The sequence below is a fragment of the Vipera ursinii genome (assembly GCF_947247035.1).
Source record: "Vipera ursinii genome assembly, chromosome: 2".
Lineage (NCBI taxonomy): Eukaryota > Metazoa > Chordata > Lepidosauria > Squamata > Viperidae > Vipera > Vipera ursinii.
In genome coordinates, this window is record NC_139513.1 from 105,855,109 (window position 1) to 105,881,378 (window position 26,270).

The 26,270-nt window shown below is 35.9% G+C and overlaps 1 protein-coding gene across 1 annotated transcript in view; it reads right to left on the reverse strand.

The window, feature by feature from the left end:
• The window catches only part of LOC310633571 (gamma-aminobutyric acid receptor subunit alpha-1), a gene marked incomplete at its 3' end in the record, with an annotated part of 38,434 nt that extends 13,225 nt beyond the window's left edge, over positions 1-25,209 (reverse strand). The window contains exons 1-4 of the mRNA XM_083351332.1: positions 25,094-25,209; positions 22,732-22,820; positions 18,224-18,336; positions 694-761 (exon numbers count right to left, since the gene is read on the reverse strand). Coding sequence (XP_083207458.1) covers positions 694-761; positions 18,224-18,336; positions 22,732-22,799 — 249 coding nt within the window. The 5' untranslated portion in view covers positions 22,800-22,820; positions 25,094-25,209. The remainder of the gene's footprint in view (positions 1-693; positions 762-18,223; positions 18,337-22,731; positions 22,821-25,093) is intronic.
• Between the last annotated feature and the right edge of the window lie 1,061 nt (positions 25,210-26,270).

Sequence of the window (26,270 nt, forward strand, 5' to 3'; positions counted from 1 at the left end):
GAATTTCAACTCCCAGAATTCTCCAGCCAGTTAAAAAAAACACTGTTTTTGTGTGTGTTTGTGTGTGTATATAATAAATCCAGGTTATAAAGAAATGCTTTTGCTAACTTTATTGGGTTCTTTTAAATCTTTCATTTATTTTACTACTAATAAATCTTATATAATAATGTTTGTTCATCAGTAGCCAGAATGTAGGAGAATTCCTTTGGACTCAAATGTGCTTCCTTGGGGCTTTGTTCCAGCAGATAATATATAATGAAATTCCTCAGAATCAGTCCTAAGCTGGAGCTTTTATGCATCACAATTTATTGCCAAGCTTTTAACAACCTGAACAGTCAAGCCTGACCTCAAAATTACAAAATGTTTACAGGGAGGAAAAAAGAAAGAAAGAAAAAAGCTGATTTAGGCTTCAAATGGCCCATTCTCATGTGAGGTGTTTCCCTTCCATTTGCTGCTCCTAGGCCATGGAACGAGCCAAATATTATAAATGTTTCAAAAGAATTGAATCATTAAACTGAATCATTAAACTCAGTATACTCAGAAACTGTCAATTGCAAGGCTGCAAAACTGCTGGAGATGTGGAAAGATTTTTGGACAAGAGCAGTGATAGATACATTCAGAATTCCACACATTCCACATTCTTGAAGGCTAAACAATTCTTAACATACTAGAAGGTAGTAGAGCATTACTTACCATATCATGATCTGAAACAGGACCAAAGCTGGTAACAAAGATGTCAGTCTTCACTGCAGTTACACGCTCTGATGAAGCAGGAAATTGGGACAGTGAATGCCTATCATTAACTTTCTTTAAATTCAAGCAACATATTCTCTTGTCCCAGCAGAAAACACATTTATTTTTATTAAAGATACTAACAGGAGGTGATAACTTTGTATTAGATGCTTTACGTGTACAATCTCCGGGCTGTCCATCTAGACTTATGAAAGACTTGTAAAACCCTGCAGAGAGCTGTTACTAAGCTACCACATGTATATAATACAGAACTAGAGAGACCAACAGTTTGATGCAGCTATTGATGTTCATAGTTCACCCACATCAATATTTAATCAGTTAAGCTTAAATCCATAAAATCATCTGCAAGCTACTTTTCTGTATTGTACACATTTCTTCTCGGAGGAAATCCTATTTTAAAAAAAAAACATTCTCAGAAGGAACCTTCAAAGCTTTGTACAGGTCATCCTATGATCACAATTAAGACCCAAATTCCTCTTGCTAAATGAGGTGGTTCTTAAGTGAGTTGCACTTCATTTTGTGACCTTCTTTTACTACATTTCATAAGCAAAAACACTGCAGTTGTTGGGTGAATCACATGATTCTTAAGTGAATCTGGCTTCCCCCATTGATTTTGATTGCTGGAAACTGGTCGGAAAGGTTACAAATGGTGAGCGTGTGACCTCGGGATAGCGCAACCATCATAAAGATATGCCAGTTGCCAAGCACCCAAATTTTGATCATATAACCAGTGGGAATGCTGCAACAGTCATAAGTGTGAAAAACATTCATAGGTGACTTTTTTCACTGCTGTTGTAACTTTGAATGGTCATTAAATGAATCATTGTAACTCAAGGACTACATGTGTCCTCTAAGTCTAAAACAAAGGTCAGTGGAATGTATATAATTCTTTCCCTATAACACTCTTGGAAGAAAAAGTAAACAAACAGCCATATCATAGTTACAGTCTGGTTAGGATGGCCATGTTAATGCACCAATAATTCAGTATGCTATTATATAAAGTGAAAACTTGAGAAAATAAGGACTTCAATATCTGTCTAAACATTAAAGAAAGATGCCAATGTACCATCGCCAACAGTGACGGTAATATATTGTTTCTGTTTTACTTTATTGCTCTCAGGACCAAACATAAGAATGATGCTGAAAAGGCACTGTGATGGTAGAATCTCTTAATTAGCCATCCAATAAAATTGTTATGGTCTAATCAAATCTCTCTTTGAGGTCATTAGAGGAAGGGGATTCTTAAAATTAAATTAGGTTGTGATCAGTGGTGGGATTCAGCCAGTTCGCACCACTTTGGCAGAACGGGTAGCTATTTTTTTTGTTACCCAGGCCCAGAACAGACTTCCAGAAGTGGCATCCACACAGAGAACCAGTTGTTCACATATCTGAATCCCACCACTGGTTGTGATGTAATTCTAAAGACTGACACAATGAGAACGAACCTGTTATTGCAAGCCTAAGGTGATTCCCCAAAGAAATATATTCATCCTGAAAAAAAACGAATCTTTTCTTAGTCTAGCAACCAGTACCAGAACTTAAAGTCTACAAGATTTCAGTGCAAGCTGGTTAGACTACAAACTGAGCCAGCAATGGGTATTTTCCTTTTCAGGGGGAAAATGTTTCAGGTAGGGTGAATTGAAGCAGAGAAACAGGAAGGAAAGTGTTTCTAATGCTTATTCTCCATTTACAATGCTTTTTACTGAAATAATAATGATAATAATAATAAACCCTAATTAAAGGGGAAAAAAACCTAGGGCTTTCTGAATTTAGCTAAAAAGATTCTGGTATAGCCATAGAGTTAATTTTCAGATGGAACATGGAACAGGTTCTCATTATGTCTAGTGTGTTGTTATTCAAGTTATAAACGAAAATTTCTTAAGTCTAGTGAAAAACACTATGACTATGGTCTATTCTGAAAATAATGAAAGCCTGGAAAAAGAAAAATGTTTGATAATTTGCTATATTTTTTTATTATGTTGGAGGTGTTGGAAAGTTTCTGATTATTTCAAAATAGAGCTGGATGTCATCCCAAGTAAAGGAGAGATGGGATTGTAATAGGGAATCAATCTGCTAGGATCGTTGAATGAAAATTGCTGTAAACTAGCTGTAATGGTTGAAAAGGGTGTTATGAAAGATTAACTGTTGCTACTGATTTATCCTCGCTGTCTTTTCACATTCTTAATGAAGCTGAAATTCAACTATACCCACTACCCATGTATTTGCATGCAGAATCCCCATCTAACCACCACATCTCACCATGATGCTGAAAATAAAAATCTTTATGTCTTTTTATTTCTCTACTGTACTGGATTTCACACTAGAGCCCTTCTGAAGCTGAAGAAATGCTCTGGCATGGAGAACTGGAAGCAGCAGCCGTGGTTCCATGCCATATTTCAAATATTACTTTTTATAACCTTCCAATAATGTAGATTAAAAGTAAAATGAAACAGGTATTATTGAGTTGCAACTGGCCATCTTGTAGCTAGATCATCCATAAATTTCTTCAAATTTTTTTAAGAAAAGACTGGACAGCCATTTGCCTGAAATGGTATAAGGTTTCCTGCCTGAGCAGGGGGTTAGACTAGAAGACCTCCAAGGTCCCTTCCAACTTCTTCTTCTTCTTCTTCTTCTTCTTCTTCTTCTTCTTCTTCTTCTTCTTCTTCTTCTTCTTCTTCTTCTTCTTCTTCTTCTTCTTCTTCTTATTATTATTATTATTATTATTATTATTATTATTATTATTATTATTATTATTATTATTATTATTATTTCCATTGTGTACAACCACATTCACTTCCTGGAAGCTACATATGTATCATCAACTTCGATGTGGATTACATTTCTGTCTCATTTTGTAAAGGAATTTCCTTCCTTTAACCAACTCCAAATCTATCACTTTCCTTAAAAACTTATTTTTTTAAATCCAATTGTTCTTTTTTAGTTTATAATTTCTTTTTTAAAATTGTATTTAATTAGATTTTATATAAGGCAATTCATTTTCAAACAAATATACAAAAATAAAACTGAGCAACACACTATTCAAAAAAAGGAAAAAACCCAATACAATATCACTAATAAAACTTATCGAAATAAAAAATACTTATAATTAAAATATATCCCAAGTGCACCCAATTTATAAATCTTCAAAAGATGAAACAGCTTTCAAGATTCACCCAGCCTGGCCAATATATTTTTTTTTTCCAAAGGGAAAGATAATGTGACATTTTCTGATTGACAGAAAATCAATATTTCTCAAAAAAGTGCTAGGTCACACATCTCTAAAATCAAATCCTTTATATCTGTCTGGAGCTATACTATTTTTCCCATCTCCTAAGAATTATTCCTTTTGTATTCCTAAAACATGAATAACCTTTGTTCAGAACATGTTAACTTCCATGAAGAAGATATATAATGTAATGCAATCAGTGGTGGGATTCAAATATGTGAACAACCGGTTCTCTGTGTGGATGCCACTTCCGGAAGTTTTATTTTTATTTTTTTATTTTTATTACATTTATATCCCGCCCTTCTCCGAAGACTCAGGGCGGCTTACAAGCTTAGCAGTAGCCTTCATTCTATGTATATGCCTGCTTGTTAGGGCTTTCACACACACCCCAAGCGGCATTATTACAAAGTCAGCTTAATTGCCCCCAACAATCTGGGTCCTCATTTTACCTACCTCGGAAGGATGGAAGGCTGAGTCAACCTTGAGCCTGGTGGGACTCGAACCTGCACTAATTGCAGGCAGCTGGTGTTACTTAAGGAGGCATTAGCCCACTGCTCCACCAAGGCTCCACCAAGTTCATTCTGAGCCTGGGCAACAAAATATTAGCTACCGGTTCTGCCGAAGTGGTGCGAACCAGCTGAATCCCACCACTGAATGCAATACATATTACTTTAAAAATCCAAGTTTCCCCAATATTTTCCTTCACTTATTATACAACATTATACAAAAGAGGTATGTAGAAAAACGTTAGAACTTTCTAATTTCTGATTTATACTCTTGGGCTAAAATGTCATAATAGTGAGGCAGTGGCAGGGAGGTGTTTGTTTGTGGTTTGTTTGTTAAGGCACACATTGCCCACTAGTTTTATCTGCATTGGTTCCTTCTCTTTCTCCTCTTGCCTTGCCCATCCAGGATGAATGCAACCAACTCTTTTCCTCTTGTTCTTCTCTGCTCCCACTTCCTTTTCCTTTCTGAATGCAAAGTTTATAGTTCCTGGGATAAATCAACTGAGATAGTTTTTAACTTCTGCTATTGTGGCATTTCAATCTAACTCTAATTGTAGCTCTGTTGATTTCAGCTACAATGTACAATACTCTTTGTTTTTGATATTTTTTTTTAATACTGCAACGTTATTTTTTTGAAAAAGCAGAATTTCTTGCTTATGTGTACTGTACAAGGGAGTGCACATAAGCCCCAACATGTGCAGGTTAACTGCACTAAGAGACTGAAGAATGGGTGGGGTTTCCATAAACAAATGCTTTCCCCTGCTTCAGGAGAGTTGCTTGCTACTTCTCGATCCTAAGATCATCTCTAGACCAACCTGCACGAGACAATAATACTTTGCTTTTTTTATATCTGATTGTTGCTTCACATACCCAAGGCAGCTCAAAGAGGAAGAGTAGACTGAGAACAACCCATTGACAGCTTCCTGTTATCCTCCAGAGAACAAATGATAGGGTTCTCTTTACTCCTGCTCAATGAACTCATGAATTGGAAAAACCAGTTTTGTATCCAAATGTTTCGAAAAAGAAGATTAATTAAGTTAGAGCATAGTGGTGAGATTCAGGTTCAAGTCCCCACTCAACCCTAATCGACACTTGAGTCACTCTAGGACAAATTTGGGGTTATTTCTTCCAGCCTAAACTCATTCAGATGTGTGAGGAAGAATAGCAGGATGTTAATTTCCTGTAATTGGTCAAAGTTGGAATTGTTGCCAATAGGTAAAAATCCCTTCATTAATTCATATAAGTTAATTATAAGTTCCTTATCTGCAATGAATATATTAACTATCTTGGGGTTTTTATTTTACAGATAATTTAAATGTGAACAAAATATATTAGGAAACCTCTTTGGATCTTGATAGATAGTAGTCTTTAAATTTTACACTTTAGGCAAGGTTAACCCTCTTAAAATAAATGTGTGTTCCTAGAATGTGATACATTTGTAATGGAATTGCTATACACATAATTACAAACTATTTTCAAAATTTTAATACAATGTGTGATATTTTATGGGGATTTTAAAGATACTTTTTAAAAAGATGCAGATATAACAGAATAACAGAGTTGGAAGGGATCTTGAAGGTCTTCTAGTCCAATACCCTGCTTAAGTGGGAGACCCTATGCCATTCAGACAAGTGACTGTCCAGTCTCTTCTTAAAAGTGATGGAGCACCCACAATTTCTAAAAACAAGCCATTCCACTGGTTAATTGCTCTCACTGTTAGAAATTTCTCCTTAGTTCTAGGTTGCTTCTCGCCTTGATTAGTTTCCATCCATTGTTTTCACACTCTATTAAAGGGGATGGGTAAGATTTTGTTTTCCAGATCTTGAATACAACATTTTGGATACTTATTGGCTAATTCCAAATTATGGACAACTTGACTTACTGGAGATTTTCTGTCCTGGAATCTTGTAGCATGTCTATAATAGTGTTAGTCAGATGGATTGTATTGGGATCAAAACATAAGGGACTTCAAATGGTTCCTCTCACTAGGATAGATTACAGTATTTAAAGGAAATGGCATTTTGATTCCTTTTTCATGCTGAACTGATGCAATATGGTTAGCAAAACCTCAGATTTAATTTAAAAAACTATGTAGGGAAATGTTGGTTTAAGTCAGGAACTGAATTCAGTGGAATAAAGAATAAAGGATTTCTATATTTGGATGAGCTATAGCATCAATTCAACACATCTTAGATATGTCCTATTCAATAAAAATAATTTCAAAATTATTGGTTTCCCTTGTATTAGACTAACAGCTTGAGTAAAAGATAATGTTGTTAAGGAAGCAACAAGATCAATTCTTTCAAACACATTTGAATTGTATCCTACAGATATGCCATTTGGGGATTATATATTAATATATGGAATATAATATATGCTATACGTTAATTTAAAATTGAGACATTTTCAGATAAATATATTCTTTTGCATTACTGCATATCATTCTCTTTCTTACCCGTTTTATTTTAGTATGTCCTTCTGTCTTTTTAACTGATATGGCCTCTCCATGTATGGCACTGAACTTCTTTGTGAGATTGTAATCAATAGTTCATGAATATGTCCTTTCTTTAATCAATCTTCAACCTTCTTTATTATAGATAAATGTATATGTTGATCTTTTCAACATGTTTTTGTTCCATATTTGCTGACACGAAGCTGTAACCACTTTAATTGATTCTTCTACTGAAACTTTCAGTTGGTAGTTTATTTAAAACCTGCCTTTATATCATTTCAACCAAAAAATTAATCTAACACATTTACCTCGGAAAACAGTATTCAATAAATTTAATATTGATATATCAGTATCATAATTTAAAGAGCACACCGCAACAACAAAGCAACCATATACATCCTAAATACATCGATCTCAATCCCTGTGTGACTGCTTAAATAGTAAAATTTTTACTATTTTTTTCAAACATTAATGATCAGAGTGCATGATTACATTGCAGTAATTCCATTTCATTATTTCTGGAGGGAACTGATTGTACAAGAGGGGGGCTCTGGCAGAGAATGCTTGCTTGTAAGATCTCTCGGCAATATCATGTGTGGCATGGAAACTCTTAGTATTGTTTCTATGCCAACACATCACATTTTTTTCTTGCCGTAAGTAGTCCCGTGGATATGCAGTCCTAAACTCTGTAAGACTTTCTAAGCTATTACTAGCCATTTAATTATACCTGGACAAAAATAGTTTATCAATGCAGTTTTCTAAAACATGTCTATAAAATGACAATATTGGATTTTCCTAATATGGCCTCATTAGGTTCCAAATCAACTATTGTAACTTACTGGGGTTTGGGGTTTTAATATGAATTTTAACCAATATATCACATCAGGCATAATTATTTAATGTTTTTTAACTTTTGTATTTTGTATTTTGATATTTATTGCCCTGTACACCGCCCTGAGTCCTTCGGGAGAAGGGCGGTATAAAAATTTAATAAATATAAATATAAATATAAATATATAAATATAAATATATAAATATAAATATTCCAATATTAGGGCAGCTGCATTCTACACTTGCAGAAGTTTCTGGGTGATGTGCAGGGGGCAGTTCATATGAGGTAAATTACAGTAGTTGATTTGGAAGCTGATGAGGCCATATTTTGCCAGCATCTGGTGGCTACCTATTTTATATCTTGTCAACTGATAGTTATAACTAATGTTCTACAGGATGTGGCCCTTGTATACATCCCATCTATGCCAACATTTCTCCTCATTCTAGTGTCTCATTAGCATTTTCTACTTTCCTTTAACCTAACCTGCCTTTATTTCATTTTTTTCTATGATTACACTTGAACATTCCTACCATAGGAGAGATTTTTTGGTGATTTTTCTGAACCTCTTAGCAAGATTAGTCATGTATTTTTTTCTTTGTTAGGTTGCTCTGTTTATTGACATTCTTGATTGTGTCATCCTTTCTTGTTTTTTTCTTGTTTGATGTGGAAAGCCTGCACTGATTTGTTATTTTTTCTTTCTAGTTGCCCAAGGCTTTCATTCTCCGTGTATATTTGATTATCATGATAAGTTGTTCCAAAAGCCACTTGGATCTTTTTCTCTTTAACATTTTCTGCATCAGTTTTCACAGTGTCTACTATAGCTCCCTTAGTTCCAAAGGTGTCCCCTTATAAATAGATTAAGCATACTAAATCTGTTCCTTGGCTTGATCATATATTCTGACAGTACATCTTCTGCATCATCTTCATATTACAATGAGACAAACAAATACGAGTGATCAAGAAACCTTTAAGCTAATGTGTAAGTCCAAAGCCAGAAAATATGGCCTAGTGTATTATGATTCCTATCATTATATATTTATGAGGTCAACTTAAGAGTTAAAGTAAAGAAAAACAGTCTCTCTCCATAGCAAAATCAGTTCCAAATTTTATAAATATAGTTCTTTGGAGGAATGCATCTGATCTCAAGAGTTGACTAAATGAAGATTATGTTGAGGCAACTTTCTCTTTAGTAATGCCAACACAATGGAACCATTTATTTGAAATCTGGACTTGCAACAGCTTTTAATAGGTTGACAACATTAATCTGTCTATCTGCATATTGTAGCTCATTTTTGTAACTATTATAACCTATGTTAAAACATATAACTTTGTAATGTAGAGCACTCATAAATGTCAGATAATTTCCTCCTACAACTTCCATCTCATCTGTAGAATGTATCTCTAGCCTTGCCAAACAAAACTATCTAAAGGTTAAATATAGCTTGTGGTAAAATTAATTTCACCCTAAATAAGTACAGCTGCTGATTCTGAATTGCAATTATTTCAACTCAGGGGGAAAAGTCCTAAAACATGAAACTTCCCCTTAGTCATGTACATAAATTATTTAAGAGAAAAACTTAGTAATGGGGGACACATCACCATCAACCACAAAAGCAGCCATATTGTACAACTCTTTGTATCATCCATTCACTGGGACATCTGAGCTGTTTCTGTGTGGTTAAGGATGGATTAACTATTGGAGACCCAAGTTCTAGCTCTCCCTTAGGAGGCTGAGTAACTTCAGGCTAATCTCTTTAACCTGTTGTGATTCAGGGTCAGCCTGTGGGTTCGGCAGTTGGGTCGGATGATTCAGAGGAGGAGGAGGGGGGTGTTGGAGAGGTTGCTGAGGGTGTTGGAGAGCTTGCTGATGAGAGCCCTCAGCCAGGCCCCTCCCACCTGGTTATGACACAGACCCAGCTGTGTGAGCCTTACAGCGTGGATGAAGATGACCCACAGCTGGCCCTGTTCAAGGACGCCCGAAGCAGGAGGTAGTCAATCAGGAGTAAACAGAGGAAGGCAATGGGGCACCTTGGAAGGAGGCAAAGAGAAGCCATGCCCTGAACTGTTTAAAAGGGGAATGCGTGGGAGGGCTGGTTTGCTGAAGGCAACCGTTTGAATAGCTCCTGTTTCATGGTTCATGTCTTCTTTTTGCTCTGTTTGCTTCTGTGTCCATAAATTTGGCAGGCTTAGTTCCAGCCTCTTGCCTTCTTGTAAAGGGGTTGTCCCTGCCTTATCTTCAGGGGCGGTAGTAGGCTGGTACAGAACATAACCCAGCTTTAGACTGAGAACTTGAAAAACATCTATTTGCCATATTCGGCATCAGCCGTAGCTTCCAAATGATCTTCAAGTGTAGCCCAATAGCAGCACATTGTAATAATCCACCCAAGATGTGACAAAGGCTTCAGTGGCATGAGGAGAGCCTCCTGATCAAGAACAGTCACAACCAGCACAATAGCTGAAGTTGTCCAAATGCTTTCTTGACCACAGCTGCCAGCTATTCCTCAAGCAGGAGCTGAGGGTTCACAAAGACCCATGGATTGGACATCAGTAATCAGATTAATATGCTGCCTTAACATAACAGGATTTACAACATTTTTTGCAGTATGCAGGTTAAATTGCAGCAATATAATAAAATGAGACAATAATACAAAAGAATAGCAACAGAAAATGAGAAAGAAGAAAGGGGGGGAAGATTACCAAGAACAAAACATCCAACCCCAGGTCACAGTTTTCTAGAACCCTTCCCAGGGCTTTCTTTAAAAGCCAGATTTTCACAAGTATAACCCTAAAGTGTAATTAAAATTGAAAAGGTGGCACTGATTTAAAAGGGACAAGAGTAAAACTGGAGAAGGGGGGGGAGTGCAGCTTCTTGAGATGTAACCAAATGAATCTCCTTCATTCAAACAAAAAAAGTATGGACAATTCCTTTCAGGGCTGGCTAAATAAATGTGGTACAAAAATTGATTTCTGTCATCAATAAATATAAAGTATTTAGAGCAGTATGTCAAATTGGTAGCACAACTTAGCCCAAGCTATGCACTCTTCAAATACATGGATCTCAATAGCTCCCAGTATTCCCTACCCACCATAATCATAGCTGAGAATTGGGGAGCTGAAATTTATAAGCTTGGATGATGTCTAGTTTGTGGAAGACCGAGATAACAAAGACAGGAGCATCAAAATCTAGAATTCTTATTAAAATATACAGGAACAAACCCTAATAAAAAACCCCTAAGTGTTTGCACAGGAGATCTGTTTCACTGCAATGATTCAGTGTAGCTGTTAGCCTTACAGCTTGTAGAAAACAAGTGGCATGTGTTGTTATGTTTGTTTTTTGTTTGTTTTAAATAATTCCTTTTCATCTATTTTGCACAGCCATCTACCTTCCCCTCTTCCAAATCACAACAAAGTTCCCATCATGAATCAGCAATCTATAAAATTTTGTTTTTATATAAGATATTTCACTTAGCATAAATCGAAAAGCAAAGATAATAAAAGAATACTCAGGTAGAAATAAGTCTGCCCACATTATTGTGATTGAATACATATTATTCTCCTTCAATCGAGTAGAATATTACACATGAAAGGTAAAAGTCTAAATGTCTTGCCGTGGAAGAAATAGAAGCAATCTACAACACTTTTTACCTCGGCAGCATCCCAAATATATTCCTGAAATTAGAGGACACTCCAGAATGGGTTGGAATATAGGACAAAGGAAAGAAAGAGCAAATTGCCTTTCATTAGCAGAATATTGCTTAGCATATTGTTCCATATAACCCAGATAGCAAAGCTGCCATATAAATGAACTTTAGAATGTTCAACGTCTTTATTGGATGATAAGATAAGATAAGATAATCTTTATTGTCATTTTTTTACCGTGGGCACAACGGCACACATCAAAAATGAAATTTAGTTGCCCGCTCTCAAAGTGAAACACATACATGACACACACCTAAAACATACTATATACAACATATGTATAGACCCACACCCCTACATATACATAACAACAAAATATTATTGTTTGGGATCTGGACTGCTAGTAAAACAAAAACATGTAGCATTTTACTCTAGACTAATGCAGAAGAAGGTTATTTGGCTTCTGCATTCATCTACGTAGTAAAAATAAGATTATCTTGGAAGGTGCCTTATTACCTGTCCCTGAATTAAGATATTGCAAAATATTACAGCAGGAACTCATATTGCAAATTGATTGAATCAGGAACCTTTGGTGGTGAATATGTATCTCCCTGTGGTAAATTGAAGGATCTGAATTTCTGCTTATATTGATAGTAAACAGGAACAGAACTACTTGAACCCAACACCCTTTGCCATTCTAATCACTACAGACTTTCACTTTATTAAACATTTCCCTTAGAATATATCCTTACCATCTTACCTGATACACAATTACTTAAAGTTACATAATGTTTGATTAAATATAAGTTAATAATCTAAATTATTCATTTTTTTAAAAAAAAAACCTGTAATTTGGTAAATGGACAATAGGGCTAATATATCTGTATTACTAAGGAGGGATAAAAATATTCATAAGATTGATCTAATCTTTTAGGTATTTTGCTAACTAAAAAAAACGAGACTAGATGTAATAGATTCCTTACCTAAAGTTTTGTTCAAAATTCTTTTCTTTTTTAAATTTTTTAGGCAATGATATTCCAGACATTTTAAAGTAGGATTAGTCTAAGTAAAATGCATTTTAGTTTTCTAATACTTTGCTGCAATAAATATGAATGGTTATAATATACATTGAATTATTTTCTTATGTTGTCCCACTTTATAATTTTCAGGAAAGATTATATTAGAATTATTTATCAAATCCTGTTATATATATTTTTTCCCAATTCCTCGATTTTTAAGCAAAATGTGTAACTAAATGGATGATGCAGCTCTCCATTAATGCAGTTAAACATAAATCAATATGATGCATTTCTAATGAGAAAGTTAATACCAGATATTTATGCATTTATTAGTCAATGATGGCTTGTTAAAACAGATTAAAATGGAATTCAGTGAGTTCCAATCCCAAATCTTCTTATACTTTTATTCAAAATTTCAGAAAGAGGATTTCTGTCTTATATAAGGTCTTTGTATAATATTTAAAAAGTGGATTATAAATGTGGTATATATTTTTCTCAAATATTCTGCTCTTGATAAGAAGACCATCTTGAGCTTAAAAATAATCTTGAATTTAAAAACAATTTATTTCCATTTTTCATAAAATTGATCGACAAAAATCTATTAAGACATAGAATTCATATCAATAATCAAGACTCTAATTCCTGTTACTATATTCTTAATCTGATCCAATTTATCCACATATTTTCATTTTGGGTGAACAAGGAATGAGAATCAAGAACCGGAAATTGTTTCCACTTTGTGTTTAGAATTTGGGAAAATATTTATTAATTTCCTAATGAAAGGAAGAATGGTATTGCCCCAACAGACTGACAACCTGCTAATAAAACTACTTGTTAAGATTTAAGATTCTAACTAATCTGAGTTAATAATTCAAAGTTTAGATGTCTAAGTAACCATCTTTTTGTTTGCTTCTTCCTTTCCTTTCACTGTGTGTTTTACCTAATTCTAGTTTGATTTTCCTTCAATAATTATGCATAAATGATGAAATAATCATTTGCCACAAATAAATCAAGTAATAGGAAGGGCACTGGAAGTGTTTAGTTTAAGAACAGAAGTTTAGGACAAATAATCATTTTAATCATAAACAGTAACGCTGAATTTCAGTAAATGTCACTGTTGTCTGTTCAGTAATAGCCCTACAATCGTTGAACTTATATTATTTCAATTGTCTACAAACTGATTTAAGTTTTCTAATCTGGGATATTTGTTTAATGAGATGTAAATTAGACAAAAAAGGATTTCATTTTAATCTATTCCAGCATTCTGCATATTTTAGTATAACTAGAACCAAAATAAAACCCTACAGTCATTACAAAACCCTCAGTTTCCTAGGTGCCAGAGAGTGACCTTCAACCTACTGGTTCATTCTTGATTCTAGCTGCCAGACTGATCCTCAATGTAAATTTGAAGCAGTTTAAGATGAAAAAGAAAAACAGAATTTGAATTCAATTAAGGGTCAAAAGAATTCCACTGGCTATCTCTCCCACCTGCAGATGCCTGCACACCAAATCTGCTCTAATCACCTGTCCTGACATGTGCACACAGAAGTAGACAAGTCCACAAAGAAAATGGATCATAGCAACAGCAGCAGCATTTAGACTTACAGGCTGCTTCATAGTGCTTTACAGCCCTCTGTAAGTGGTTTACAGAGTCAGCATATCATGCTATGGTTTCTCATGCTATCCAGTAAGAAAAGGGAAAGAATGTAGATATTAGGGCAAAGTAGGGAACACTCCCATTTGGATGAGCACTGAAGCCAAAAGCTCTATGTACATGCCCAGGTGCAGCCAGCCAGCCAAAACTTTTGAAGCACTGAGCTTTTCAAAGGAGATAGTGCTTTGAGGCTGCTTTGCCCATGCTAAGATGCTTTGTGAAGCCTCTCTTTCTAAAGCTGTGAGGAGATGCAGTCTATGTCTCAATTTCAAAGAGCTGAATCAATCCAAAACAGGTGGAATTGTTTATCTCTTAAAACTTCTGAGAAAAAGTTGAAGTACAGTGGCTGATCTAAGAAAGCTGCTGAGGACATCAGAAACTTTTCCAACCTTGGAATTTTTGCCAGATTTGGAAAGGCCAATCTCAAAGACAGAGCTACTGAGCTATGACTTGATCCAATCTCATCTCTTTAAAATATCTGCTTTGCCTGAAACAATTGTAAACTGAAGTCTGTGAAATTTCCTGGCTTTCTGTAAATGTGATCAATCAGGGCTTACTATCAAGGTCTAATCTACACTTGATCTAACTCATATATTCTCTTATTCTTTATTATTTTAGGGAGCTGGGGCTTACTAGGAGCCATTTATTCCTAGTATATACAAGAATCATAATTAAAAGGTGTATGTTTATGCTTTAGTGGCCATGATAATCTGGAAAATTGAAAAAAAAATCATCCCTCCTATGGATTATTCTAGGTTGCTACCAGATACATGTTTAGTTAGAAGTGACCAGCAGTGAAGATATAATCCATGAAATATGTATTGAACAACACCCTTATCTTACTGTATTCTCATTTGAAATTATTACACTTTTTTCAAACCATAAGGATAAGAAATTTTTTGAAAATGTAATAAAAACCCACAGGGTGCTCCTGCCTAAATCAAACTATTTTAGCATATCATCAAACGTGTACAATGCATCTCTAAGAATCTTGTGAATTTGCAGACATCAGTAAGGCACCAATAGTGCATTCGAAGAGACTGAAAATGTTCTGCATACCACCTAATTCTTTTCAGTCTATGTGGTTCTGCTTTGATCCATCATATATTCTACTTTTTACAGACTTTCTGTAGCAAAAAGAGATTTTATATAAATGCCAGGTGAGCAAAACCTCTACAAATGACCACCATTGGTGGAGATGCTGATGCAAGTGTTAGAAACAGGTGCTAATTAATGTGTGATAACCTTGAATAAGGAACCAAATATTTGTACTATAATTAGATACTCTGATCTCAGCCATGTAGAGAAAATAAATCTTAGGCATGGAAGCCAGAAAGTACAAAGAATTCCAAATCATCCTAGCTATAATAGGATGCCCTTGGGCTTATTTGGTTGTCCATAGTGTATAGTTACCAACCAGTACCTATCGGGGCCCTTTGATTTTCAGCCCTACATTCAGAGCTACATCCAAATCCCAGCTTGAATAGCCCTAAAGCATTTGAATAATATGACATAAAATATCCATCCTGAGACACAACATTTACATAAATTTCTTTATTCTTCTTAAATGAGATGACTTTATTTGGAACTGAGAAATATTTATTTTTGAACTAATCCCACAGATTGGCAGAAGAAATATTGTTATTTTAAGTCAACAAAATAATTGTTGGTAATCTTACATTTTACTGACATTCAAAATTCAAGAGATTTGTTACCTTCTAGAGTTTCCATCAGTAGAATGAACGGTGAACACTGCTTAACTAAACAATCTACCAGAAACAATTTGATCAAATATCATTTTCTAAATAGATTGCAGAAAGTGATAAAAGGCACTGGATATTTAGTTAACTACAGAACGCTTTGATGACTTTTGGTTACTATTAAATGTTTCAGTTGGTCAAATTTTTAGATTTCTATGAAGGATGCATAGTTGAGAGTAGAAAGCACTTTTTAATATTTTAATTCTTAGTGGATGCTTCAGGATCTAGACAGAACATATTGTTCCTCTGAAATGAGGGCTGCACAAGCAATTATTATTTTTATTTTGCTTTTGGCAAAATCAGAAACTAATGAACAATACCTTAAACAGGTACAGTTTGAGTAAGAAACACACTTTGCATCCAGACTGTGCCCTCTATGAACAGAGCGGTTTCTTTAGTGTATGTAAGTGACCAACATCTAGTAAAAGTTCTTATGAGAAGAAGAGGAAAAAGTTTGCCTTCAGATCCCCTAATACCATGGATTCCCTTCATCCCCTACATTGTTCCTCAATTTTCAATTATTCTTTTTTAAAAAAAACTTTTCAGGATAGGCAATGTACTCCAAACAAAAAGTTAGAAAAAAAATGTCCGTGATCTGGTATCTGCTTGCAGGACCTTTGCATACAAGCTATTTCCCCCCCAGGAATTATAGTTCCTAAAGCAGAGACAGACATCACAACTCTGTACTCAATTTCCTCCATTTTCACATATATGGTTTTCCTAGTTATAGATTTCTTGTTGCCTTGAATATCAATGAGATCATGAAATATTAGTGTCAAGTCCTGCAACAAACCTAGCTGACACCATCTTTGTCATTCGTTCTCAGTTCCCACATAAAGGGGGGGGGGAGAGAATCAGGTTGCTTTTACTTTTGTTAGACTAAACATAGAATGATCCTGTGGGAACCAAGGTCATTCTCTCCAGACTCTGAAGGTATTCTATTACGCTACTATTAGTTTCAGCTGAAATTCACATTTCTGGCTGCTGTATAAAATAGCAATCAAAACTGCAAACAGCACTGTTATTGGCTTATATTTAGTGTGACAAAGCTTGACTATTCCAGCCATGTCTAGCAAAAATCTCATGCTTCCACTCCATCTTTGATCCTAAACACACACATGCTAAAAATAAGAAAAATAAAATAAAATCTGCCCCTAAATATTAGAGGAAACTGGAGAACTCCAATAGAAAATGTAATTTGAACGTTAATAGTAATAATGCCTACAACCAGATAAGATATTAACTGTCATGAACTATAAGTCTTTGTTATTGATTAATCTAAATTTCAATTTTATTTTACTTTACTCTATGCTCAGGAATGTGTACATACACAACTAACAGTAGGCAACCTTTTGCAAGCATCATACCCTTCCATAATATACATATTTTGAAGAATGGTTAAACAAATGTGGACTAAGTTGGGCAATACGAATAAGTACATATTTGAGAGTAAGTGCACTCTACTTCACACACAGATCTCAGGAGTACAAGCTAAGGAGCTATTAGTAAGAATCAGAACTGAATGAATTGTTATTATATCTCTTCTTGAGCTTTTTACCTCAGATTCCCTTGATTTGAACAGATACTGCTTAAACCAAACTGTGTGGAGGACTAGCAGCCAATCAGACACTTTTATATGAAAATATCCTTCTTCTTCTTCTTTTTAACCAGAGGTTTGACTGTGATCATAGACACCATTTTCAGCTTAATTTAACTACAGTAAGTCAGAGATGAAAGGTGAATCACATTTAATGGAAAATACTTGAATGATGTCACGCAATATAAGTAATGAAACACCAATTTTCTTTTCTTTTCTTTTTTGGTTTTGATTGAAACATTATTTCTAGATTCAATGCATGTTATAATAATGAAAAACCAATGCATTTTTATTCAGAATTAGAAGGGGCCCTGAAAAACACCTTTCTTCAGCTTTGCATCATAGAATATGGTGTGTTTCCAAGATAAAGGTAAACTGTTTCCCCTGTCGAGTCGTAGGGGCAGCACTCATCTCCATTTCTTAACTGAGGGAGCTAGTGTTGTTTGAAGACACTTCCATGGCCATATGGCCAGCATGACTATATGCCAAGGCAGACAGAATGCTAGTATCTTCCCACTGAAGTGGTACCTATTTATCTACTCACATTTGCATGCTTTTGAGCTGCTAGGTAGGCAAGTAGTAGGAGGATACCCTGTCACATGACACTCAGGTCTCAAACTGGGCTTTCCATCTGACAAGCTCAGTGTCTTTAACCATCTTCATCATTTAGTAATTTAGTAATTATACCATTTTATACGTCTATGAAACAAAATGGCTAAAATGCATAAAAGCATTTTAAACAACATTGTTCTTATGGATTTTTCAAAAATTGCAACAATACATACCTCCCAATCCTGGTCTTAGACGGTTATCATAACCATCAAGTAAACGATCCAGAATTCGGGTGAATATAGTTGTGTTGTCCTTTATTTCATCTTGTAAGGAAGTTTGTCCATAGCTGAAAAGAAAACCACCATGTTATATGATGATCAATGCCCAAAATAAAGATACTCATGCTATTACCTTAAGTAATTAGTCCACCAACAAACTTGTCCAATTATAATTCTGAAACTTACTTGATCTTTCTTCTACTGATTAATAGATATGGAAGCTCTTCCATCAACCTGGATTATGGGAGTATTATACAGTTCTTTCTCCTTTCACTTTTGAAGTATTCATATTCTTTCAAAACCTCATGTCAATCCTAGATAATAAATTACACTGGGGTTTTTTTATTGTTCAGCCCATCTTTTATGTATTTCTGATTTATAAATGAGTGCTTTGCAAGTATAACAGAGCATCTTCCCATTATCTACCCAATCCTAAAATAATTTAGTATCCTTGCCTACAAGAAAAATACACTGAACATTATGAGCAGTAACAGATCCACATTGTTTATATACTGATAAAGTCCATAGTCCCTATTGTGGGGAAAAATGCAATGATTTTATTATGTTTATTAAAATGCATTTCCTTTTTAATCTAAATACTTTGGACTATTTTGATACTTGAATTGGTTTAGGAAAGCAAAACTAATTCATTTCCTGGTGAATAGAAAATTCCATTTTAGGGTGACAGAGATATTTTCCCCATTCTTTCCAGATTTTATAACAATAACCCAGGGAACTGTGTCCATGTTCTTTTTTCAGTAGTGATTGTAGTATGATTCTTAGTGGCAGTTAATATTCCTGAATGTATATATTGCATATGTGCATATGCATGTCCATTCTGTGTGTAGCAAAATATTTTCATATCCATAGCAAATAATTTCCAGGCATTTGTAATAGCCATGAGCTGAATTTTGGTCTCATCCTCAGGTCTCTATTGTTTTTTTTTATTAAGACTGTCCTATATTTTCTTTTCTACAGTAAATTACACTGTTTTCTACTAATTATCTATCACAGTTGTTTCAGAGCCAAATCCTGGAGCCCTTCCTCTGCCCTTTAACCAAGGAAGATCCCATTTGTAAAATGTGATGTTTTCCAATGTAAACTCAGCAGGACTTAGCCCTTGAACATCCAGTTACTTCCTTCTTCATCATTTTGTCACATAGCTTATTACTGAATCAGCCTTCCTTGAATACCTGATGTGATATGATTAACAAACATGGTTTGGTGAAAAATCTCTTCCAGGCTATGGAGCTTCATAAATGTTAATCCAGAAAATATCACTTTTAAGCAATGAATTATGCAATCTTAAAAAATAAGCTTCCCTAAATAAGTCTGAGTGCTGTGTCTAACCAGTAGTCATAATAGTTAAAAGCAATTTTTATAATAAATATACATACAGTACATGTTGTGTGTGTTCTATAAATTTGAATGTTAATCCCCAGATTAGAAAGCAAATTTTATTCATATTTTGTTCATATTTTTACAATAATTTGCATGCCTTTAGCCTAATCTATTATTAGCAATAACATTTAATTGATTGTCTATTAATAATACCTCATCTCTAGAGGACAATATGTTACATGTCTGTTTTAAGTGTAAATTGGTAAGCTGATGGATATTTCTTCTTTTGATAGTAGAGAACTTTCTATATATATTTTAAATTTAAATTTAGAACCAGAACGAGCTATCTTATACTATTTGGTTAAAAAGAAACAAGTGCCTTCATACATTCAAGATGGAATTCACTTCCATGTTGCATCATCTGTCAACTGCTTGTTTTTAGCGGGTGGGTGGGTGGGTAGCAATTGAAAGTTATTTTCACTTCAGAAAACTAACCATAAGTCATTAACAGCTAAGACTGGCAGAAAGTACCAAGCTTGCAATTCCATGTATTTAATTTTTTTCTTTTCCTAAGCGCACAAATAACCAAAAGAACAAATAGAAGATAAAATTGCAGATATTATAAAATTAGTTTTAAAGGTTCAGAGGCATTAATATAAACTTACATATTAGAATATCATCCCAGTTTGAGGTCCTCTGATAATACCAGTCAGTATTGAAATCAGATAGTTGTAATTATCAACTGTACAACCATTTTGTAAGACAAAATATTCCCTTGTATTTTCACACAGACATTCAATCAAATAAAGTGCAGTCAAACTCTTGCTGAAATATAATGAAATCCTACTCTTTTTGTAATGTGTGAAATGGAATCATTTCTAATTTTTCTGTGTATCAAATTTTAGTACAAGTTTGCACTATCTAAATGCAAGCTGGAGTGTCTTCTCAGACTATCATTATCTTTAATACCAACACAATTCATTGAAAATCAGCCTGACTCTTAGAGGTCAAATTGAATTTAAGCTGGGTTTAACCATGGATACCACTCCAAAAGCCACACATTTCATGATGTCCCAATAAAACCAATTGGAGGTTCCCTGAACAGTGAAGGCCTTCAACAGCATTGAATTCAGTGGGAAAGCCTATATTTTTACATACATATACATATTGAAAAGGCAAGTGTGAATCTGATATACCAGTAACAAAATAGAGATGTGATTAATTTAGGAATGGGATTTTAACTATATCAGAATTATCAGGTTCCAAATAAATGAATGTGCTACTATTAATTTAAAAAAAAAACCCAACTATATTCATATATCCATTTAATTTACAATAAAGTGCTCATGGTCAAATATTTATGTGTTCATGTGAGCATTCACATGTTTTGCTAGTATTTAATACCTTGACATTAATATCATGATCCAAATAATAATAATACAATATGAAATATTGTCCAGATTTTTAACTTTTACTTAGCTTTGAGGAAGGAAGGAAGGAAGGAAGGAAGGAAGGAAGGAAGGAAGGAAGGAAGGAAGGAAGGAAGGAAGGAAGGAAGGAAGGAAAGAAGGAAGGAAGGAAGGAAGGAAGGAAGGAAGGAAGGAAGGAAGGAAGGAAGGAAGAAGGGTCTTCTAGATACTTTGAATAACACTGGTGGATATTTCAATACTTGTAAATTTTTCCCTTGCTATTGATTTCTTAGTGGTTAGAAATCACACGCGAGTAAAGATTGGACAAATCTGTTATCTAAAAAATGATTCTTGTTTAATGTAGAGTTTAAGCAACTTGAAGAAAAATATCATTTATCATGTTTGTGTTTCACAGTAAAAAAAAGTATAATAAAACACTGTACACTGACTCCATCTACAGGTCATTATAATAGTAACACCTCATACAATTTTTCAAAAACAGGGAAATGCTTCTTGATTTTCTGGTCCAAATCTTAGTTCTGGGTGAAACATGCAAGTCAGCACGTGGCATGGGAAAAATGATAAAGAAACAGACTTTCTGTTCTCTCTTCTTTTCAAGAGATCAGCTTTTTCTTCTTTCATCACTGATCTGCTATATAAAGTATCACATTCATATATCATTTTATGTTCTTTTCTTCTAGAAAACATGTAAAACTAAACTAGATTGTCTCTGACACTCAGATTCTTTTTACAAATATATATTAGTTATAATAAGGTTAATTTAAATTACTCTCCTGAACAACGGATATGGAATAAGGCAATTGCCAGTGCACATATATTGGTATTTGTAATTTAAAGGAAAATATGTATTTTTTCATTCATTAGTTCTATTGCTAATAGAAATGCAGTCTATATAGATAGATTTCAGCATAAGAAGACTTTCCATTTAACCTTCAGGCAGGGTTCAGGCAGGTGAAGTGAATTTCACTTGGGTTTTTTTTTTACTTTTTTCAGGGACTGTTGTAATTTTTAATTGTTTTTAACTTTTGTATTTCTTGTTTTAAATTACCCTGTAAACCGCCCTGAGTCCTTCGGGAAAGGGCGGTATATAAATCCAATTAAATTAAAAACTAATGTTAATGACAATCTTACCAATGAACTTACTGCTTGTAGGCTGCATCCTTATCATGCAAACTGTTTGCTGAAATGAAATGTTCAGTTCATAGGTATAATAACCAGACCTTATTATTATAATCTTTATCTCTCCTGAAGTCTACCTTCATGAGGAAAAGCCAGTCTTCAAAGTCTGGCATCCTGATCTCATTCCTTCAGTGAAAGCACAAGATGATAGGAGCAGAAAAAATCCTATGTAAAATGCTATATGCAGCATAACTGCTGGCAAACTTTATCTGCAAAGAGGACTATTCCCTTTATGGCTACATTGAAATCATTAATCTATTTGTAGTTTGGATCAAATAGCTTTTGCTAAACTCTTTCTCAACAACAGTTCCACCTAAGATGTTTTGCAGTCAAGCTTTAGTTTTATTTTAATTTCTTCCTATTTTGGCTTAGGTGGGGTTTAGGCAGAATCAACCTTTCCCCCCCCAAAAAAAAATCAGTATGCATGAATCAAACCTTTTTCCATACTTGCTTTTGAGCAATGATAAAAGACAACCCAAACTAATTTTTAAAAAGTAAAACTCTTTTTCCCACCTTTTTCCAGATAAGGTGCTCATAAGAAGAACCCAGGCCCAAAAGCGGTCATAAAGAAGATGCATCATTTTGCTAGTAGATTATGGAAGCTGAAAACAAGAGAAAACCAGAAGTAAGCATTCTTTGCTTTGACAAATTATTTGAAAATACAACAGGTTTAAAAGAACTTGTGATGGTTTTCCTTAAAAGCAAGGAGTTATCTCACAGTGGTATGACTTTCAGAGGGAAAAGTCCCTTCCAGGTATACTCATGTATTTCATTTTCTTGAAAGTGGGGTCATCCCTGAGTTAGTTTCATAGACAAAGGTTAAATCATTTTATTTATTTATTTTCAAGAGTCTTGGAATTCAAGTGTCTTTATTATATATATTTTTTTCATTCCTAAGAAAGAATTACTGTTAAGTTCACCATTTGTACAGCCATTTTGCAATAACACGGAACTTAGAACCTATTTTAGTTTTAATGAGTCAGATCCCACCCGCTTGATTATCTCAGGAAAAAGAGAGGAAAGATCTTCTCCTAAAGTCCTTGAAAGCTCTAGAAGGTCCTGAAAAAGGACAGAACTTTCTTCTGGAGAGAGATCCAAGCATGTGCCCATTTAGCAAGCTAGTTGAACAACAGCATACATTTCAAAAGCTGAAAAAAGTACATAATTTCAATGCTTTCTTTGACTAGTATTAGTCCCATTAATCCCCCAAAGCATATGAAATGAATATGAAATAATGATGGAGATTGTTGCATCCACATTGCCTTCAAACCTTTTCCTTCCTTCCTTCCTTCCTTCCTTCCTTCCTTCCTTCCTTCCTTCCTTCCTTCCTTCCTGCTTGCCTGTCTGCCTGCCTGCCTGCCTGCCTTCCTTCTAGATATCCTGTTGCAAAATATTCCATATGGCACCTTTTCACTCTATGACTGAGTTCAGTTCAGTTCCAGTTACTGTAAGATGTTTTCTAAAAGCAAACCTGCCCTATGTTTCCCATCACCTCTCCTTGCAAACTTAACTGGTAATTTTGCAAGGCAGCCTGACTGTTGTAATTCTGTTTATAGCTCAGGCTTAGCTGCTTGCTCCTTGCTCCCTACTTACTACTGAAATCCACTTTGGTTGCACTGTTTCTATCAGGTATGTTCTTCCTCCTCCTCCCTCCTCCCTCCTTCGTCCAAGGCTCCTTAACAGCCCTGAAACTGACTACAGTTTAGGAGAGAAGCAGAATTCCAGAAAATATAACCACCATCGCAAAAAAAAGAGGCAGAGAAGAAAAACTAAGAGGATGGTCCTTGTATATAAAATGTCTGAAACCTACAGTGAAAGGCAGGAGGGCAAGGTGAACAAAAATGATGACAGGTGTTCAGGTGGAGTGTAATAGATGGAGGTGCACAATGCTGCTTCTCTTGGGGGAAAAAGAAGAAGAGTGTTGCATCTCTAGGAGAGATGAGAAAAGCTCCCACTTCTTTTCAGCCTGAACTTTTGCACTGAACCTCCTCTAGCAAGTCATTTCAGAGATACCGGCAGATGGCAAGATGTTTGGTTTTTTTTTTACTCTACATTTCTCCCATACCGCCATCCTTAAAATAATTAATGGGGATGGGTGGGGGGAGTGAGATACATTGCTATCGTTGCTTGTAGATGAGAGGGGAAAGTGGGAAATCGCCAAGTGCGAAAATTTAAACCACAAACAAACAAGTCGACTAACAAACCAATCCGCTTCTGATCCTTTCCCTGCCACTGCATTCTGAGCACCCTGATTTCGGAATAGTTGAAATAAAAGAGCATAAGGGAAATCCCAGCCTATCTCTTCTTCCCCACTATGGGCACATCCCTTCAAACCTGGAGCCATCATTCGAGAGGCATTTCTGCCTCGAGTGATTTTTGCCTGCTTCAGAGCCAGAGATGGAGACTTGATGGAAAAGGGGAGGGGGGATGGTGGTATTTATGGATTTTGCAGCCAGCATAACAACTTTGTTCTCCTCTCCCGGAGAAAAGTCATCCATTGCCCCCAATCCCTCCAGCTCTGGTTGGAAACGTCTGAAATAATCCCTGTTAATCCCAGGGTCCCCGTTTTAGCCTTCTCTCTCTCTCTCTCTCTCTCACTCTCTCCCCCCGCCCATCACTCCCCCTCCCCTCGATTCTGATCAATTGCCCATCCACCGCTGCGGATTTTCACCCGGGGTCGGGGGGATGGGGGAATGTAAGGGGGAGAAAGCTGGGGCCAGCATTCCGACGAGGTACCTGCGAGGGAAGAAGGCAGCAGTAGGAGCCCCCTCCGTCCATAAATGCTCCGCCTGTGAAAAAGGGAGCGGGCTGGCAAAGGGGAAGGGGAAGGGAGGGAGCCTGGAGAAAAAAAAAGGGAGGCTAGAGCAATACTCACCTCGCGACCCTCTGGGCACGGCGTCGCCGATGCAGCGGGAAAGTCTGCCCGAGAGGCTTCGCCAAGAAGCCAGGGCGGCGAGGAGGGAAAAGGGCGCTTTAGAGCACTGAGTCTCCGCGGCTCTTCTCAGTCATTCAGGAGCTCTTAGCCATCATGGACTCTGCCGCCGCCGCCGCCGCCGCCGTTGCCGCCGTTGCCGCTTTGCTCTTCGATTTTTAACACCCAGATTCCCTTTCCGTAGGATTCGGCTCGCAGCTCTACAACAAAAAGCTTTGCACTTTACCAAGACAGTAGTAGTACGTCCCGGGGTAAACCGGATGTGAAATAGGCTGTGACTTCATGCCAGAGAGATTTTATTTTAGAAAGGAAGGTGGTACCAAGCTCTCATCTAGAGACCAATCCGCCCATATTTTTTTTTTCCTCCAAAATATGCAGCACAATTTAACTTCAGCGCTTCTCGCCCTGATCTCTTTCTCTCCCTGGCTGCATGCTCAAAGCCTTTCTACGCTCTGCATCACGATGGCTGTTGCTGTTGTGGTGCTTACTGTGGCAGAAAGGAAGGGAAATATTTTGGAGACCAGATGGAGGAGAGAAACTACACTTACAATCTTCAGAGAGTTGCCACCGAAAACTGGTGCGGAATAATGATAACCGTCACTAACCACCACCCTCACCACTCATCCGCCCCATTCTGCCTCCCTCCTTATTCAGGCTTTGGATAAATATTCTCCCAGATTATAAATACACAGGGTACCTAGAAGAGATTAAAGATCTCTCCCTTCCTCCCTCTCTCTCTCTCCCTCCCTCTCCCTCTCCCTTGCACCCATTCTGTATGTTTTGTGATTTCATTGGAAAAGTCTTGTGCAGCCAGAGGGGCACTGGGCGGGACTGAGGCTTCAAGAAAGATCTGTTCAAGGCAGAAAATGCTTATGCCACTCCACATCTTTGGTTACTCTTAATTGGCAGGTAACATTTGCCTAAAATGATCTTTACAATATTGTGGAGATAGGCAAGCTCTATTGGGAAGGGGGCATATTTTGACAAGGATGTGTGTGTGTGTGTGCCAGTTCTGTTTCTGAATGAACAGTTCACTTTGCCAAATGGTGCAGGAGAATAAGTAATAAAGGCAGCATTAAAAAAAACAACCACTATCCTTTAATATCAGTTGGAATGAAAG